The 20,052-nt window shown below is 35.3% G+C and overlaps 2 protein-coding genes across 2 annotated transcripts; both read right to left on the bottom strand.

Annotated features, from left to right (window-relative positions):
• Nucleotides 1-396: 396 nt before the first annotated feature.
• Nucleotides 397-8,132, bottom strand: LOC108980449 (AT-hook motif nuclear-localized protein 8-like). The gene is made up of 5 exons (XM_018951377.2): nt 7,407-8,132; nt 7,262-7,314; nt 3,294-3,425; nt 1,290-1,451; nt 397-1,085 (listed from the first exon to the last, which is right to left on the bottom strand). Exons 1-5 carry the CDS (start codon nt 7,918-7,920, stop codon nt 813-815), a joined length of 1,134 nt encoding a protein of 377 aa, XP_018806922.1. The 5' UTR covers nt 7,921-8,132; the 3' UTR covers nt 397-812.
• A 1,057-nt stretch (nt 8,133-9,189) lies between these two features.
• Nucleotides 9,190-19,172, bottom strand: LOC108980448 (AP-2 complex subunit mu). Its single transcript, XM_018951376.2, has 13 exons — nt 18,908-19,172; nt 15,238-15,415; nt 14,683-14,773; nt 14,121-14,215; nt 13,855-13,944; nt 13,727-13,775; nt 13,503-13,641; nt 13,189-13,305; nt 12,218-12,308; nt 11,992-12,134; nt 10,873-10,987; nt 9,884-9,928; nt 9,190-9,470 (listed from the first exon to the last, which is right to left on the bottom strand). The coding sequence occupies exons 1-13, from the start codon at nt 18,988-18,990 to the stop codon at nt 9,390-9,392; spliced, it is 1,317 nt and encodes a 438-aa protein (XP_018806921.1). The 5' UTR covers nt 18,991-19,172; the 3' UTR covers nt 9,190-9,389.
• Between the last annotated feature and the right edge of the window lie 880 nt (nt 19,173-20,052).

Genomic DNA, 20,052 nt, shown 5'->3' with positions numbered 1-20,052 from the left:
AATCGGTGTGGTGAATGTTGACACGATTGAATGCATGTTGAACTTTTCCTGTGTGAGCACTACAAGCCAACCACACCCATTAATGATGGATGGGCATGCACCAACCCATCGGTTTTCAACCTTTTTTATCTTTATATTGCTGGTTTTGGAATATAAGTATGGAATCATTGATGACATAATACTGCAGCATCCAGGAAGGTTTGACCCAAAAAAATGCAAATACTTATCTTCCATAGTACTACTTTGTCATCATTAATGTCTTAATGCATGGTCACAATAGAGTATTGTACGCAATTAAAAACAAAATAAGCAAGATAGATGATAGGTACATGTGATTAATTCTGGTGGAAATATAAAATTCAGTTTCTCTTGATTTCTTAACAACAATTTAACAGCTTAGATCAATCAAATTCTGTGCAAGCTTCAAGACAATCGCACCCAACTCTATTAAATATAGCTACAAATCTCATAATCCTAGAAGAAGTCTTACATATTAAGTTCATAAACTGCGAAAATGTGAGAACAGATGCAAATCAAAGTAATATAAAAGCAATTTGAACTGAAGAGATCCTAAAAATTAATCAGGTTGCATTTCCTCAGCTATCACCAATGGCCGTCTCTTAATCATGTGAAAAGGACAAAAAATAGGACTAGCTTTAAATCAAAAAAACAGGTAACCCACTAAGAGAACTTCAAATAGATCTCTCCCTCTAAGCCTTGGGTAATTCGTTTTGTTAGCTTTTGGAAATTCACCTCCCTATCCACTATGCAGAACATATCGCACGCTGTGAACCGTTTAACAGGTAGCATCTTCACTGTTGAGTTTGGCCGGTCCATATTTGATACATCGGCTGCATGTTATGTAGGGGCTGGCCGGCATGGCTGTAGAATCCAGGCTCTCTATTAATGGGGCTACCACCGTCCTCATCTGATGAATCGCTTGAGGCGCCTTGAGAGGAAGGGCTGGCTGCTGTGAGAGGTCCACTAAAGTTCAACATTTGTTGTGTCGGCGCTGATGAGGGCCCAGATTTCAGGTTGTTTGAGTTCGGTTTTTTTCCATCCACAATAAAGCTACCCACAATGACCTGGAAGTCGTTGGGAATGATAAAACACAAAACTGAAATGTAATTTGTATTATTATCAATTCTTTAGATGGCTGAACACTTTTTGGAGCCCATACCATAATGCATAAGTACGTCAGCTTCAAAAACTTCTTAGACGTGCAGAAGATGAATATTTCATGATAGCTTCATAAATGATGCATGCGTTAGAAAATAATTGAGCAATACCTGAACTGGTGAAGCTGCCATTAGCATTCCTGCAACCCCTCCACCTAAAACTCGACCATCTGACCCAGCCAGGGACACACTCAAACCACCTGTTCTGCTACGACTGCCACCATTTTCAGAAAGCAAAAAGGAACCTGATAGAGAGATAATCTCAAATCGACCCTGCAAGGAAAATTGACCATGATGGATACAAATTGTGAATAGGGAAACTAAAAATAAACCTCGAAAGACAACCTATGGTCTAGCTTGTTCAGCATATATTTCAAATTTTCATTAGCAGCTTCCAGTTCTTCAATGGCCTTTCCATTATTTAAATACTGAAATGTCATGAAACATTCTATAAAAACACTAAATTTTTAACTTTTCATTAATAGACGTGCAATTTTAAACCAAGACATTATCCAAAATTGTAGCAGCATGGTATCACATTATCCACCATTCTACTCCATAAAGTACATCTTAATTTTATTTATGAAATACATAAACAATAAAGAAAAAGAAAAACTAACAGCAAGGGCAGGCTATGTAATTAATTTCGGAGATCTTTCCAACTCTAGGGGTAAAAAAAAAACAGGACGCCCAAACATCTCAAGCTACAAATTTTGACAGTAGAATCTAAGCATGTTCAGATGGAAAACTGTCTTTCCCTTTGGTTTGCATTGGGTCCCATTTTCCAGTAAACAAGAAACAAGAACTGCAAAGTATCATCGTAAGCAGAAGGCATTTCAGAGGACGTTTCACGGTATTTCTCGTGTACATGGATCAAAATTAGAAGATAATACTCCCATCTTAATAAGGGATCTAATCTCACTCTGTATAGAAAACCTAGCACTGAGAGCCATCTTGAAGTATCGGATGAGGATTTCTCTTGATCCTTCCTTGTATAAACATCAGTTTTTACTTAAAAACTTTAGCTGGACAGCAATTTCAAAAATTTTTGGGTTCCTTCTATGATATATAGCCTAAATTTGGGAAATTTCTATTACCTACAATTTAATCCCTTTTAATTTCACATGGTATCACTTGTAGAAGAATTACAAAAAAGGTGAAGGACGTGTGCCTCGTTGTATACTTGTGTGGTGGCGCCGAGCTCCCCCTCCTCTTCCCCCATTCAATTTAAATGTCTTACTTCCATTTTGGAGACCTCCCGAATTCTATGTACAGTTTCTAAAAGTGGTCTTACTTAAAAAATATGTTATATTACCCATAACTTTTTCGAAAAGTAAATCAGACTGATATTAAAAGTTATGCCCCTATAATATATAAAGTAAAGAAATTTAAGAAACATAACTAAGTTTTTACATTTTCATTCACCAGCAATCATGCCATTCTAAATTAATATATCTATTATGGCATGGTGGCAGTACATTCTTATCATTTATAATTGAAAACAATGAAATAAAACCACTTGCAACATCAAACAATGAAGTACAAACAATTATTATCTCCATTTATGTATCCCTGGATCTTATGGTCACATGTTGCAAGGGTTTTTTATGCCACAAAAAACTTAATTCGTAAATAGAGCTATAAGATTTGATGTCACAGAATTAGGGTTGATCTATGACGTGATATCATTTTCTAGTATGGAAAGCATTTCATATGTTAATATTGATTGCCATATGTTCTAAACACCAAAAGGAAACACCACTATCAATATTGATTGCCATTAGTTCTTACTGATCAACTTCAGCAGATATGAATTTTGGACATGTAGCTTCTGCAGATACAAGTGAACAAGACCTTTCACATTAATATTTGAATAGCATAAATTTCATTATAGAAAGGGGTGAGTATAAGCTTTCAGTAGGATGCAAGGATGGGATATATACACATTTGCGTTGTTATTTATGTACTTCATTTTCCACTTTAAATCTCCTTTTATTTTAGGAACTTTCCGCATTAGGGTACCCTACTGTAACATATACATGTTCCCATATCAGTGTATATGTAACATAACCTCAAAATAATTATCTCACACGATCTTATAAGAATTAAAGTTACCTCATATGTCACAGTACCACCTGACAATGCTGATTGACGAAGGGTAACATTGCAGATGGCACCACTTGCAGAAAGAATACAAACTGTGCGTGGCCCCTGCTGTGAAAACTCCATAATCTTTGATGATATATCCTGAAAACCACGATACTAATATAATTAGGAGGTTACCATGACTTAAGCAAATAGCTCCCGTCTAAGATCCAGTGAAGAGTTGCAACTAATCATGCAACACAGCAATAAACGTGCAAGACAATAGAAGTTAAAAGGTGGCTATAACTTCCTTAATATCACCAATGCTTCACTCAGAAAGCTTAACGATGAATACAACTAACCACAAAAAATATCACGACCTGCATGGGCCAACATTAATATGTTTATTTTCCTTGTCATAATAGAAATTAAATATCAAGAACTACATTTTCAAGAGATTCTTTTGTTATTGATAAATAAATTCTTGGCTTCAACATCTTACAAACTAAACATTAGTTACCAAAAGTAGGTCTTAAATAAAAGCACGGCAACTATTTAATTCCATCAACTGCATATGATAATCATTTACATTTGCATCTCCTTTAATGCAGTAAGACAGCATCAAACTTATCCATAAATATTTATGTGCCTCAATAAATATCCTCATGCCCAACAACAATTGACCCAGAGAAATATTATGCCCAGTCAATATGACCAACAAATGAATAACCTTTTGGCTTACCTGACTAAATGTGAATCATCATTAAAATGTCATCCATGCTCTAATAGCCCCCTCGTTTCAACTAAACTAACTCAGAAGATCGACATCAAAATTATAGAGCACTAAATCTTAAGCACCAATTTTTGGAATTGGAAGAAATTCAAAATTGAAACTTAAATATGATTCAAGCTCTTGTGCCGGGGAATATCCAATTGTCTACAATGGCCTTTTGAGTAACATTTTGTTGCTACTTTGTAAATAAAAAGTGAAATCATTTTTTTTTATTGGCACCAGGTGTCCGGAACAAAGTCCCAACTAATTCTGAATAAAAAGTGAAATCTTGAAAAGATAAACCAAATAACTTGAGATTATTCAATTCCGTCTAAAGTAATTATTTATGTCAAGGTAGCAACCTTTGGACACATAGATCTAATTAGCTATGCTGAAAAATTGAATGATTCCAAGCATTGCATTACATGTAAAAAAGGAAAGAAATAACAAATCCGCTAGCTAACCTTTAAGAGTGTATGTCTACACATTTTATCCCATAAATTCTATATTTCTATGAACTTGTAATTGTATTAAAAGAAGAGAGAGAGAGATTGATACCTTATCTGCTTATTTTCTTCATACAACTAACGTCCTTTGGTTATTTCCCATTTGTTAGTTATAAAACCTTCCCACAAAAACTAACAGGAGAACAAATCCCCCCCAACAACCGCAATGAGAAGCAACCACACTCTCTCCAACCAACTTGATACAACATCAAGTGAAATCTCTATTTAAATGCAAAAATTTGGTCAATGTTTCACAGATTAGATATCACCTGATTTTTTTTTTATCGGTACTATCACCTGATAGATTACAAAACCCTCAAATCTTTATTTGCATTACTCAATTTGCTTATGATGTCACCTTAAGTGTCAGCACCCAAGGTTCGAGATCAAATAGATTATGATTCAATTATTATAACTACGTTATGCATGAAAACATTCAACAAGCATTATAAGTGGCATGGTGAATCAAGAAGTTGATATTCTGGAAAAATATCACAACGACCTAAAAAGGTAGCCAAAATAAATACTTCCAAGGTAGTCCCTCATCCTTTGAAAAGCAAAAGGAAGCAAGCTACAAGATGTGCAAGTAGGAATCTGTCTTACTTATCAATCAAACAGGATGGGAAAATGTAGACCATCTACTTCTTCACTGTGAGGTAGTCCAGGCTCTTTGGAACAATTTTTTGGCAAAATGGGGTTAGCTTAGGTTATGCCAAGAAGGGCAGTAGACTTCCTTACAACTTGGATATGTCGGTATGACAACCCTAAAATTGCAGTGATATGGAAGATGGCTCCCATATGCTTACTATTGTGCATTTAGAGGGGAACAGAGCAACAAAAGTTTTGAAGACTGCGAGCAGAACATTAATGAAAAAAAAAAAAAAACTATTTGTTTGATAGGGAAAAAAAAAAACTATTTCTTCAACACATGGGGGTTGTTTGGAAGAGGTTTCATCTCATTCCATCACATCTCATCTCATCTCATCTCATTCCATCACATCTCATCTCATCTCATCTCATTCCCAAACATCATTCAAACAGAAATATTTTTCAATTTCAAATATTCAACTTTTTCATCTAATCATTACTTAATTAATCATTACAATTTTCTCAAATTTCCAAACAAAACACAAAAAACAATTCAAATTTTTCAAATTTCAAAACAATATAATATTAAAAAATTATATTCTAACAATATTTTAATTTTATAATATTTTTATTCAACTTTTTCTATCTCATTTCCCAAAACCAAATAAAACATCATAACTCAAACCATTTCACTATTATTCACAAATTTCTCATCTCATCTCATTCCCCAAACATCTCCTTAGTTTCGTAGGACTCATGCATACATTTTAGTGGACTTAAGGTGCATGATTTCCTTGTATTGGCTTCTAATTCTAGCTAAGTGTCTATCTTATATACGACCTGCATACTCAGACTATGCCTTACTTATAGGATCCCTTTTTTTATGACCAAAATTGATACATGTCTTATATAAAATATACATTGATAAAAGCTTCTTGTCGCATTTTACAAACTAAATGATCATTCTTATCAAATCAAAAATCACACGTAAAACACAATGAGCTAATAAAGGATTCATAAAGCCAATCCCAACTAGGGATTTAAAGTTTTGGTTAGTATAATTTTTTTATGGGTAAATAAAGTTTTATTAAAACAAGTAAATAGGCATAGCTGAAGAACATGGAACGTATACAACTGAGACAACACCCTAGTTACAAGTTAGGAGCTAGAAAGTGATACAAAAAAGTGATGAAAGTTGGCTCCATTGAATAGTTGAGTATAATTAAGTGTGTAGGTAACCCCTAGGAGCTCAAGTGGTAAAGGCCTTGGGCCTAAGGGTATGCTCCCCCCAGGTCTAAGGTTCAAATTCCCTTGGGTACAAACAATCTCTAGGGGCCATCGGACTGGAGGATTTTCCCCTAGAATTAACCGAGGCGCACTTGCGGAAAACTTCTTGCCGAGGGCCTGTGTACCCCCAGGATTAGTCGGGACGCTGTTCCCGAATACCCGGTGCCAATCAAAAAAATTAAGTGTGTAGGTGTGTGCGCGCGCGAGCGTGTGTATGCATTAAACAATCATTGAAGGAGCTTCATAATTACCAAAAAAAATAAAAAAATCTTTTGTACTTCCATGGATGCAAATCAACCATTTTGCACATTGAAATAGCATTAGAAAAAATAAAATAAAAAATTCGTTGTGTACCCTTTACATTGCAATCAAAATGAATCCTCTTTGTTTTGGTGCATCCAACTCTGTATATCACTTTTATGATGATTCCATTAAGTGTTACAGAGACTCGAAAGAAAGGATTTGCATCTTGAAAAGTCACAAAAAAAAGATTTTGAAAACTACCCAACTCCGGCATTTCAAGATTTATGGCTGCCAGAACCCTTTTAGGTTCACTGGTGTAATAATTACAGTTTTCTTTCGAACAATGAAAGCAATAAACTAATTAAGGATAATTCTTTGACCTATAAAAAAAAAAGACAATGTCAGTATATATATTTCTTATAAGTAAGCCGTTGACAATATATGCAACTAAACATAACAATAAAAGCATTAATCTCACCAAAAAAAAAATATATATCCAGCCCAACTAACAACATTTCCCATTCTAGAGCCTAAGACATACACTAATGTTCGTAAAGACATGTAGTCTCAGCGTCGTAATTAATTACTACAATAAAATTTACCTCGCCTGTATTCACCATAATAACATGCGGAGTAAAACCTACACCGCCCGTTCCTGCAACACCAAATTAATCTTAACTAACACGACATACCTTTCCGAAAATGAACAACAATCGAAACTGACCGATAATAAATTTTAGATTTTACCCAAAGCATCCAATTGCTTCTTCCCGGAGCCGGGCGGCCGACCCCGATGCTTCTTCAAGGGAGGCTCCGAGGACGGCATGGTGCTGCTGGAGTCCCCGTGATTTGCGACGGAAGAAGGGGAGATAGGCGTCGGAGCCAAGCCGAGCGCAATGTTGCCGTCAGGCGAGTACTTCCTCGGCCGGCCCCTTTTCTTCTTCGCCGCGGCGGAGGAGGTGTCAATGCTGAACCCTGACTGCCTCGACGGCGGCGATCCATCGTACGGACCGGCGTTGTTGTTGTTGTTGCTGCTGTTGAAAGAATCCAATGGCTTCGCCGAGACCGCGGAGTTGAAAGGGAAACGGGCCGCGGTAGGTTGAGGGATCATCGTGGGCCCACCGCCGGAACTGGTGCTGATCATAATAGGGGCATTGGAATTGTTGTTGGAGGTGGCAATGGCGTTGAGCATGGGGTATGACGTGGGGCCCACCATCATGTTCTGTGGTGGTGGATGAGGAGGAGCTTCCCGTGAATCCATTCAACAAGCTTTTTCTTTCTTGGGTTTTTCTCGACTTCTTGGGGTGTTTGGTTTCCGGGAAATTAGAGGAAAATGCAGCTAGATTGGATCAGTGGAGTAAACATTCCTCAAAACCTACGCCTGCGAGAGAGAGAGAGAGAGAGAGAGAGAGAGAGGGGGAGTGGAGATGAAATTAAAACAACTGGAAATCAAAAGCCGGAGCCGTAAAATTTGTAGTTTATAAAGTAGGGTTTATATTTATAGGGTTTTTGTAATTTTATGCTTTGGGTTAAATTCTAAAATATTACATTTGATTTTAATTTATAATTTATTTATAAATTCAGATTTATTTCTTAAATTAAAAATAAATTTATAATTATGTCAATGCTCTGGGTTCAATTCTAAAATATTACAATAAATTTATAATTTATTTCTGAATTTTAAAATAAATTTATAAATATATCAATTTACTCCAATGAATCATTATCATCAATCAACTTCTTTCGTCCTAATTTCTAAATGCATGTCCACGTGACACGATCTCATTTAATATATTGCCAATGAATATGTGATGTGTAGTGTTTTGATATGTCATGGCTCTTTTTTATGATCATTTTATAATCTGATTTAGGCGATCGAGAAGTGGCACACGATAATTAATAAATTATCACTCTCCTTTCCAAATCACTTGTGTTGTAGTCTAATTCAGGCTTTTGTTTGGTTATATAGATGAAATAAAATAAAATATTATTATAATATTATTTTTATTTTAAATTTTGTAAAAGTCAACGGTATAATCGAATGACCCTCTCGGCTCTCATCTCACGCAGTGGTTATTGGTGATGGTGTGTTCATTCATGGCTTGCTTATATGGCTAGAAATAAAGAAACATATTTACAAGATTCAGCAGTGAGGCCTAGGTCCATTGTTCTTGGGAGTAAAACACACAATAAACATGGCTGAGTATAAGAAGCTCTTCTTCATTCACACCAAGCTCTCTACAATCACTCAGCTCTAGGAAAGTAGGCTCGAAGCTCTTGATTCTGCCCTTCTCTCCAGCAGTCCCTCCAGACCTCAAAGATGGCAAATCCTTCTCTCTGTTCCCTCCCCCTCCCTTCTACAACTCCAATCTCTTCTTTTTTATGTCTTATTATCCAGCTTTATTTCCAATCAAATCTGGCTTTAATCTTCCATGATCCTTTGGTGGACTTAATTAACACGTTTTATATCTATAAACGAAAAGAGTGAAAATGTACAAGGATTTTTAAATCACGTAATTGTGACACTAAATCATTGCAACAATATCATTTAATGCACACACTACCAAAGCTATTTTCTTACTGTATAGTATATGTTACAGGAAAAAAAATGATAGGCTCCATAAAAGATACATTATCATAAAGTTACCAATCGCATCCTTCAAACACAGGTTCAATATTTCAATCTCCACCATTTTAAATCCCCAAAAACCTCAGCAGTATTTCCAACTTCTAACACCTAATCTCGTAAGAACCAGCTTTGGTAATATAACGGACCCATTCAACAGTGTTGTAGCCACTCTTTTCCCATACCTGCAAAAAAAAAAATTAAAAATTCAAGTCAAAACTAGTGAGGTAAATGCCACATTTTTTAATACAGTTAAATTCCAGTAGAACTTATTTACTCCTTGTGATTTTAAGTTTGATCATTTTAATTCACCCATGAAGCTCCCGTCAATCCCATTAATTGAGCCCATGTCACGTGGCTCCAACGTCAAGTCAGCACCAATAGGATATCCGCACATGTCAGCATCCCATTAGTGATGACTTGGGCATAAGAGCCAGGTGAAATGTATGCCATTAATAGGTCTAAGAGGAGGGTGACAAGGTTTAGAATGATCAAACTTGAACTCTGTTGGGAGCAAAAAGTTCAAAAATTAAGTATACAGACCAATATGTCCATTAGGCAAAACCATGAGGACATACTGAGAAATTATAAAAGTTACCTTGAGGAAACGGACTCGTAAACCAGAGGCTGTGAACATGGGAACCTGCACAAACAATGTTTAGAGTCAGTTCCACCGATAAGGCTCATAACCAAAAAGTAATAGCTAATGTTACAATTGAAGCATCTTAGAATCACTATAAGCCCAATTCCACCTATAAAGAACCAAGGTAGGATTACTTATCAAAAAAAATAAAAGAACCAAGGTGGGGACATGGGCCATGGCACTCAATGTGCTTTTACTCACTCACCTCTAAATCAGCATCCTATGTATAACTTGGCAACGTGTTACACTCATCAGTCGAGGAACATGACAAAGGTGAAAGATATTTCTCAGCTCAATAGAAAACAAATATTGTCCACAGAAGACGAGAAAACATAAAATCCAAGTAACTCCGGATTAACAGAAGTACCTTGACAAGATAAAAGCGCTAAATGTACAAAATATTTTACAAGATTGCTTTTCCAAGCTGTCAATGATGTTTGGATCTCCTCCCCAGGCAAATAAAGGAGTAGATGGGCAGCTGTTGAATCCAAAATGGGTGAAAGTTGTATATGCTTTTGACACAAAGGCTAGTGGGTTAATGCATTGTTTTCTACGAATCTCAACATTAACAGATCAACAAACTTTAGAAGGCCGGAAAAGACATCATCGTAGGTCCAAGCTGAATTTATGGTCTCTAATTGTGCTGATAGCTGATTCTTTTTTTTTCTTTGGGTCAATCTTCTAGAGTTTCTTACGTTCATTGTACTTTCGATTTTCAGTTTGTCAAGGTCTGTTGCATACTTCTTGTCTACTTAGTCAGTGCCCCCTTAGTGTTTGTCAATGCACCTTATAAATTGTCGACTAAAAAAACATATCCTCATTTTTTTTTTAATGGATAACATTAAGAATTTCAGGAAACATATCCAGAGTACTGGGAAAAAGGACTCCCACAACTTGCATTTGTAATGGGAATGTGGATGTGACAAAAGTAATTGATTAAGCACCTGGAACTCCATCTGAATTGGTGGCCTTGTCCAAGATTTCTTTTCTGCCATCGTAGAAATCAGCTCAACTTCTGCACTCATGGTTGGCTCAGTTTGACCAGGAAATTTTCTTATCCTACGAATTGAGCAACATCAATTAAACTATAACTACAGATGAAACATACAATCGTGGCACATAAATAAAGAAAGAAAGCAACAACCTAATTCAACTTATAAAAATAATATAAAAACAACTACTAAAAAATTTGGCGATCACATCTACATCGATTGATGAATACATAAACACATGATGGCTCAATCAATAGGTACTGGTTCTTCAGCTACAAGTATAATTAAATTACCATCATGGGGATCTTTTTTTTTTTTATTTCAGTTTGCAAATTGATTTGATCTTAATCTATATAATGATTAGCCCATGTATGATCTCTGCTTTGTCTCACCCAGCTCTATGATACCCCATATAATAAGGATAAGGGTAGGTGATGTATGAGATCCCACATTGCTTGGGAAGGAGAAGCTTTTGCTCTTTATAAGGTTCCAATGGGATTCCAATTGTATTATTGACTAGTCCTTTTGAAGTATAGGCCATATGGTTTGGGCCTTCCATTGGGGTGTTACAAGCTCTATGCCATATTGGGTTCAACACAAATTTTAGAATAGTTTTTTTGTCTTCCCTTTTCTTTTGGCATAGTAAGATTCAGCAAAGAGTCATCCTTTCAAAAACCTGTATCTTCCTGCCATCATCCCCTTTTATGAAATAAAAGAATTAAATAGCACCAAGGGTGTGCAACCCAGGTACACTAAAGACATTCCAGCCCAAGAGCTAGAAACACTAATCTTGGATTTAGAAAAAGAAATTCCAAAAACAAGAATTAAAGTAGATTAGGAACAAACAGAAGCAGCTCAAAATAATATTTTTTCTACTTTAAAAGATATCTAGTAATTCCCCGCCTGCATCAGGATTTTTTGGGTACATGCATGATTAATATGGGAAAAATGCAGGAAACAACCTTCCACATACCACACATGAATAAAACTATATGTCACTGCAATGGTGAAATAGATTAAAAAGAAGTGGGAGCTTAAAATGTTCGGAAGTTCATAAACTAAGACACTCACTTCCAAACCAAGCAATCAATAGCTGCATTGTACTTTGCTCGACCTGATGTCACTTGAAAACTTGTTTTTGCTGTTTGTTTTGGCACAGGAATTTTGATGACAACGCCAAGAGCAAACATTTTTGCACCAAAGACACTCTTTACCTGAAGATAAACATATATAAGCTAATGGAAAAACTGCTTCACAATTTAAGAGATGGGAAACTTCAACAATTATAATTACAAACCTTAACATTTACTTCCATGCGTGTTCTACCAAGTTCCTTAATTGTTGGCAATACTCGGAATGGAAGATTAACACCCTCAGTGATACGATACCTACGGTAATATGATGACAGAAGTGAGCACTAATTAAGGGGATGCTGGGAGAATGAGATGGGATGAGAAATCCGTAAATAGTACTGAAACAGTTTGAGTTATGATGTTTTAATGGGTTTTGAGAAATGATGGAGAAAAAGTTGAATAAAAATATTATAAAGTTAAAATATTATTAAAATATAATTTTTTTAATATAATTTTTATTTTGAGATTTGAAAAAGTTGAATTGTTTTTTATGTTTTGTTTGGAAGTTTGGGAAAGTTGTGATGATTAGGTAATGATTAGATGAAAAAGTTGAAGATTTAAAATTGAAAAAGTATTTGTGTTTGAGTGATGTTCGAGAAGGAAATGGGCTGAGATGAGAAGGAATGAAAACTATTCCTAAACAACTCCTAAAAGTCCAAAAGCTGAAAATTCAGGCACCACAAAGCAAGCAGGGCACTTTATCCATATCATGTACTAGTTTGTGCATTTATTATATCCCCTTGAAGTGTGTGTCAGATTCACAGCAGCATATTGGCACCTCCTTTCTGATCTCCAAAAAGTAGGGTGATTGTATCATTGATAGTGGCATTGATAAGAAAGAAAGAGAAAAAGATGGGATTCATAAATCTTTCTGGCTACTGAATTTAAATATACTTGAAATTAAATTAAATACTGGTGGCTACAAGAGAACAATCACAAATTCAAAACTGTTATTTTCCTTGTCAAAACTCTAAAAATCCTGCATTGAGCCAATAACCTCAAAACTGGATAAGCAGAAGAGCAAGTTCACAAAATTGAAAATTCCTTTTTTTTTTTTTGTGGGGTTTCGGGTTGTTGCATGCATTACTGCCTATTAAAAAATAATACAAAGGTTGTGAGGAATTTGAGAGCTTACTTCATCAATTCAAATTCCCCATCAGGTGGCACAAAACTCACAGTCTTCTCTGAGTTAAATCTTGTCAAATTCACACATTGATGGAAAGTGACGTCATCAAGCTCAATTGTTTTACCACTGTAAAACACGGCATTTAAGAGATAGAGTGACCAGACAAATAAATAAATAAATAAAGATACTGCCTTGCACAATCCAGCATTGCATTAAACTTGGGTAATTTTGATGGAAAGAATACGGAAGAGAACTTTTTACAAACACTTGAACATCCAAAGACAAAAGCTAAAAGGAAGAACTAGAAAGTGTCATTAAATTACCTTTTAGTAGGACGTGATTTAATTTGAGACTCTTTCTCAAGGCCAATTTTATCATTTAAACCCAACTTCAAATCAGGCATTCCAGACAAGAAGCACTTCATAAGAATCTTTCCCGTCACATCACAACGCAGAACGCTACCTATATTGACCAGACTGTTTTTTAAGTGATAAAATTAAGAACAGCCATGCAAACTACCAGTCTACCACCAAATACCACTACCCACCTTTTGAAGACATGAGAAGATTTACACTTTCCACAATATCCAGAAAGACCTGTACAGAATGAGTCTTTAAATAATCCAACAGAATGGCTTTATCCAAAACAGAAAAGAAATGGAAAAATTAAAGTCACCTCGTTCTTTTTATAAACTAGACCTTCTCTCCGCCAACCAACAGCACCCGTAACTTGTAAGGTTGCATTGGGAACAGGTTTATCTGTAGGCTTTTTTCGTGCATATGGTAGAAAAAAAATTATCAGATCATCTTTTACAAGCATTTCATACATAAAATGAAATATACTTCTTAAAAACCTAAAAATTACACAGAACAAATCCCAAGAAGACTGCTAACAGACATTGATGGATCACCAAATCCTGAAATATTTAACTACCAACTAACCTTGGATGAGAATGGTGATCGCACTCCTTCCTGAGTGATGTAAAGCTTTAAAATCTCCGGAGATAGATTTTGTGGGTAACCAAAATCCATAATTTCTGCAATTAGAGTAGCATTATTCCTTAACACCTTTATATGATCTTGATCACAGTTAAAATAAATTATGTGAATTTTCATTTGCTGAATAGGCAAAAAATAAGCAACTGGTTATTAGTCATACCACCTTCTAAGTGGCATGATTAATAAGTGGTCAGTTAGCAGAAATGTATGTTTTCAATTATGGCACGCGTGTTTTCCACATGAAGAACAAATTTTACAGTGAAAACTAAATACAACCACGTTCATTACAACCCAGTTAGGTCACATAGGTCATTGAAAATACAACCCCGCAAAATGGCTTTGAGTGGGTTATGCTAACATCTGATGGAATGGAAGAAATGGATCGGTCTGGGTTCTGAGCCGAGTTCACCAATCCAAACCATCCAGGTCAGCTTGAGTATAATAACCATGACTAAATTTATGCATCTGGAAATAATTAGGCGTATTTTCCTCTCCAATTACATACCATCCAATAACTCGTAAATGAGAACAAAATTATTACGGATTGCATCTTCATCAAAAGCTCCACCAAAATAAGATTTAAAAAGTGCAACAGCCTGGAAACGAAACAGAGAAAATCATTAGCAACAACTACCAAAAATTTGTGAATAAAAGCATTATTACCCACTAAAAGCATAAGGGCTGAAGACACTAACCATAACCTAACACCAAATTGAGGATAACAGGATCATGTTTTCTGTATCAAATGGAATACCACTACATGATTTTCGGATTGTAAGTTACCATTACACCCCAATGAGTCTTGAACTCATAACCTACCATCCACCCTGTAAAATACACCTTTTGACATATCGACTGCCTCCCCAAAACACTAATGCATATAACTTCTAATTCCAGATCGATTTATTTATTCATTGATAACATTTTAGAAGCTTCTAGAAACCTGAATACAAATAAATATAGAAAAAAAAAAACTTCCCAAAAAAAATCTTGAAATTGAATTCAAAAAGGAAAAAGCCGCAGCCACAAAGAATGTAAACAATAAGAGGAAGCTAAATACCTCAACAACAAACTTGAAAGCACAAGCTACATTTGCATTGCTGCTGACAACAATCACAATGTAGACATTGCTGATTCTCATATAAAAGAAAGAGCAACCGCCAATCTGCCGCACAGGACATGTACCAAGTTCTTTGGTTTGCATTATATGCACCCGGAAAGCATCAACCATATTTCCCCTGACAAAAAGAATGAGGGTTGAAAGTCATGTAATTATTTTTAACATATGTAGCAAGAGACAACTTGATAAAAGATGGATCACAAAGGAAATGACAAGCATAATAAAATAATATGACATGATTAACCAAAAATGCCTTTCATTTAATTTCCATGTGAAGCTTCAACACTGCAACCAGCCAACATGAATTTTTTTTTTTGATAAGTAAAAGTATTATATATATATATATATCAATAGGAGTAACCAAGTACAGTGGATGTATACAAGAAAATCCCTAACCCATACTAGAAAGTTCCTATTGCCCCAAAAGCCCACGAAAAACTACCCATCATACATCAAGCCTGAGTTAGAATAAATCACACCTCCCCAACCCCAACCCAATGTTTCCCGTAGCCCAACCTCCATCCGAAAGACTACCCAACATCAATACTCGCCAAGGATGCACTCTTGTTAAAATCAAGCTAGTCAAGGTATAGAGCATAGTTAATACAAATTATTTCCCAAGCTCTCTGATCAGCCAGACATTCATCAATTCTTTGCAGCAATATTCACTCAGCAAACACATGAAAAACCAGTTCGCGAGAAAGTTTAGCCCCAAGCGTAACGATCTGTAACTAGTATAAAACCAATACACTTCTTTGCAAAATCAACATTTTGTAATGCTCCAATGGAAGGCCCAAACCACATGGTCTATACTCCAAAAGGACTAATCAATGATATAATTGGAGCCCCATTAGAACCTTATAAAGAGCCATAACTTCTTCTTCCCAAACAATGTGGGATCTCATACACCACCTACTATTATCCTTATCATATGGGGTATCACACATTTGTAACATTTTGAAGGCATTATTTTTTAACACAACTTCATGTCCAAACCACTTTAAAACATAAAAGGTAAATGTGCCACCTAAGCCAAAGTGGCAAACATGTACTATGATGGGAACAAGAGGCAGTGTGCCATAAACTGGATCTGCTATATGAACACTTCATCATTTCAACTCCACAAGAAACCCCTTTACCTCTAGACTTGCTTAAGGTGCTTGAACACATAGGGAGAAATGGGAAAAAAGTACATTACAGTGCCTACACCAAAAAGCTTTTCAAAATTTCCCCTTCAAAACCTTGGAGCGGGCTGAGAACAAACTATTAAAGCTATCTATCGTTTATTTCAATCTCAGTAATTCTAGTTGCATGAATGGCAAGATCACAAATACCTACTATAATGACTCAAAGAAGAAAAGTTCATTCTTCAGAGCGACTCATGACTAGAAGATCAATGTCTTCACGGAGTTCTTCAATCTCTAGTACTTGAGTAGATTACATCTTAGAAGAGCATATATTCTTTGGGCTTTTTCAAGAAAAGAAAGTTCACTACTCGATCTTTATAAGGTCCTAACCCCTACTCTAGGAAGGCTTTTGGCAGCCTAAGGTACCTTCAAGAGCAGCTTTTTTTATATTATTATTATGTTTGAACAATATCCCTAGTGAAGATTCTCACTATGGATAAGCTAAGGAAAGATAGGAGAATATTTTATAGCCATGTTGTTCATAAATAATTGCGCAATTTATTGGGCAAACAGCCCTCGGTCTGGTAGGAAATTTCTGTGCAACTACGGTTTCTTTAGTTCCTGCCATGCCCACATCATATCATTGTGGAAAATTGGTGCTATATGAGCAAAACAAGCGAGGAATGGTAATATCACCTTTTACTTCATTGTGAGATGGCCAATGCCTAGTGGAATAACTTTTTTGGTAGCTAGATTGGCTTGGGTTATGCCTCAAACGTTAGTAAACCTCTTTGACAATTGGCGAGGGTTATATGAAAACCCACAAATTATGGCAGTATGGAAGATAATCTCTATCTGCCTAGTGTGACGCATTTGGAGGATAGCCAATGCCTCGTGAAATGACTGTTTTGGTCGAGTTAAATTGACTTGGGTTAAGTCTCACATGCTAGTAGACCTCTGACAATTGGTTATGGTAATATGGCAACCCAAGAATTGTAGCAGTATGATTAATAATTTCTATTTGCCTAGTGTGGTTTATTTGGATTAAAAAGAATGTAATGCCACAAGGGAGGCTCAAGCCACATCTAGGCCTACACTCCAAAAGTACTAGTTAATGATACAATTGGAGCCCTATTGGAACCATTATAAAGAGCAATAATTTCTCTTTCCCAAGCAATATGGGATTTCATACACCACCTACCCTTTATCACTTATTAGTCAATATGGGGTATCACAAAGAATTATGCAAATTTTGAGGATTGCAAGCAGGATGAACTTAAAACTTTCATTCTCAAGACTTTGCTCCTTTGGTAGCTTCTATAGATCTTCATGAGCTGAGTTTTCAGGATTTCTCTGTTCCACTTCTTCTAAGTAGGTATTACTCTTGTACACTAACTATGTACTCGAGCTACACCCTTTGTTTTTATAAAACAAAAAATCTTTGATTATTTGTAAAAAATGACCCAAGAAAAGACATGACCACATTTGGACTTATACTCCAAAAGAACTAGTTAAATTCACAACAACAGCTAATTGGTGCTTATGGCTAGAAAGAAATGGGAGGTGTTTTGAAAATTGTGAACGTTCTATGGGGGAGTTTAGGGATTTTTTCTTTAACACTTTATTTTTTTGGGTGAAGAATCTTGTAAGGGATGGGAATATTTGTAATGTTTTATTTTAGTACTGTTTTTCAGGTGTACTCACTTGTATACATCATGTGTACTTGGGCTATGCCTATTTACTTGGAATAAATTCTCTTATTAACTATAAAAAAAAGAGCTAATTGGAATCATTATAAACTGTGAAAATTCTCCAATCCAGATAATGCAGGATCTCATTCAATACCCTTCCTATTCTTGGTCTTGACCGTTATAATCTCCTCACTCAAATCTCGGGCATTCTCCTTAGGCCATTCTTAAGGTGACATGACTCAAATCTCGTACTTTTGGTTGGAAATTGGCTCCAATACCATTTAAACTACCTAAGGAAATCCAAGACATCTAGACATATACCAAAATGACTAGCTGAGGTTACAACTAGAACCTCTCAAAATCATCATAAACCATAAGAACTTCTCCCCAAACAATGCCAATCACATTCATCACCTTTCCTATTTGGGTGTCTTCGTACTTCTACAGTACACAAAACAAAATGTGAAGGAAGTCTACAATGTGATCTACATTTTAGTACGCTTTGGTTGCTTATTTGCGACCAAAATGATAGCACAGCGTACCCCCTACCCCGTATGCATTAACGCACAAACAGAACAAACAATTCGGCAGTACCCAGATACTTTCACCCCGATATAAGTCAACCCATTATCGAAAGACCTTTGAATAGATGAACACAACTATCGGCATCAAATTTTTGTCACACGGATGCCCCACATCCTAGAATTAAACAATAATCTACACATAACCAATCCCATCCTACATTCATAGCACCAAATTAACGCGAGCGGGAGAGAAAGAGAGGGTAATCACCCAACGTCGTCGCGATAAAGGCGGTTGATGAGAACATCGCCCCGGAGGTTCAGGAAGTATATAGCCGAAGCGGCCACCGGCATGGCTGATCCAGTGGGTTGCGTCCAAAATCAAGAAACAAAGACCCAAACCAGATGGACGGTGAAGAGGCGTAGCTGGGATACCAGATCTGCTGAGCGGAGTACGTTGGGCACGCGGCTACAGCATCGGAAATGGTCGTAAGGGAAGAAAATGAAAATTCCACTAGTTGTATTAAGGTCGTTTGGATGGAGAGAGAGTTAAATAAGGTCGTTTGTATCAAGGTCGTTTGGATGGGCAGATAGTTAATATATAATTTTAGGTAAAAGTTAAAAGTTTGATAAAATATTATTAAAATATTATTATTATTTAAAAATTTTAAAAATTAAATTATTTATTATATTTTATATAAAAATCTAAAAAAATTATAATAATAAGATAAAATTATTTCTATATCTAAATAAGATAGTCTATAAATGAATTTTCAAAATCGCGCGTGCGGTTCAAATAAAAATAAAGCCTTTGTTTATTTTTTTAGAAATATTTTATCTCATTTTATTATTATAAATTTTTTAAATTTTTTTATAAAATATAATAAATAATTTATTTTTTAAAAATTTTAAAATATTAATATTATTAAAAATTAATATTTTATTTAACTTTCATCTTAATTCATCTAATCTAAATATACTATCCAAATGTTACCTTAGATAAAATACAAATTTACCACGAATATTGTGAATTTTGAAGCATTTACTGTTTACATATTCCGCTGTAAAATATTTTCTTACCTTCTAAATTCCAATATTTGATTCGAGAGAAGATTGATCAATAAAATATTAAAATGTTATTGATTTGAAATTCTGACATGTAGTCTTCTTTAAATATAATTATTTTGGTAAAAACATATGTTAACCTTCAGATTTTGTCATTTTATTTTTAATTTATTGTACATTAATTTTAAATAATAGAATAATAACTATTTCATCTGAACAGTTAGTATTTTTTTTTAGAAATGAACAGTTAGTATTTAAATAGATATACAAGGGAAAATGTTCTGTTGAACATAAATACCTATTCGTGGGTATTCAGGCCATTTCCAAATCAAATGCTCCAATAGATTTGGA

The sequence above is a fragment of the Juglans regia genome, chromosome 9 (assembly GCF_001411555.2).
Source record: "Juglans regia cultivar Chandler chromosome 9, Walnut 2.0, whole genome shotgun sequence".
Classification (NCBI taxonomy): Eukaryota; Viridiplantae; Streptophyta; class Magnoliopsida; order Fagales; family Juglandaceae; genus Juglans; species Juglans regia.
This window is presented reverse-complemented; position numbering and strand designations above follow the sequence as displayed.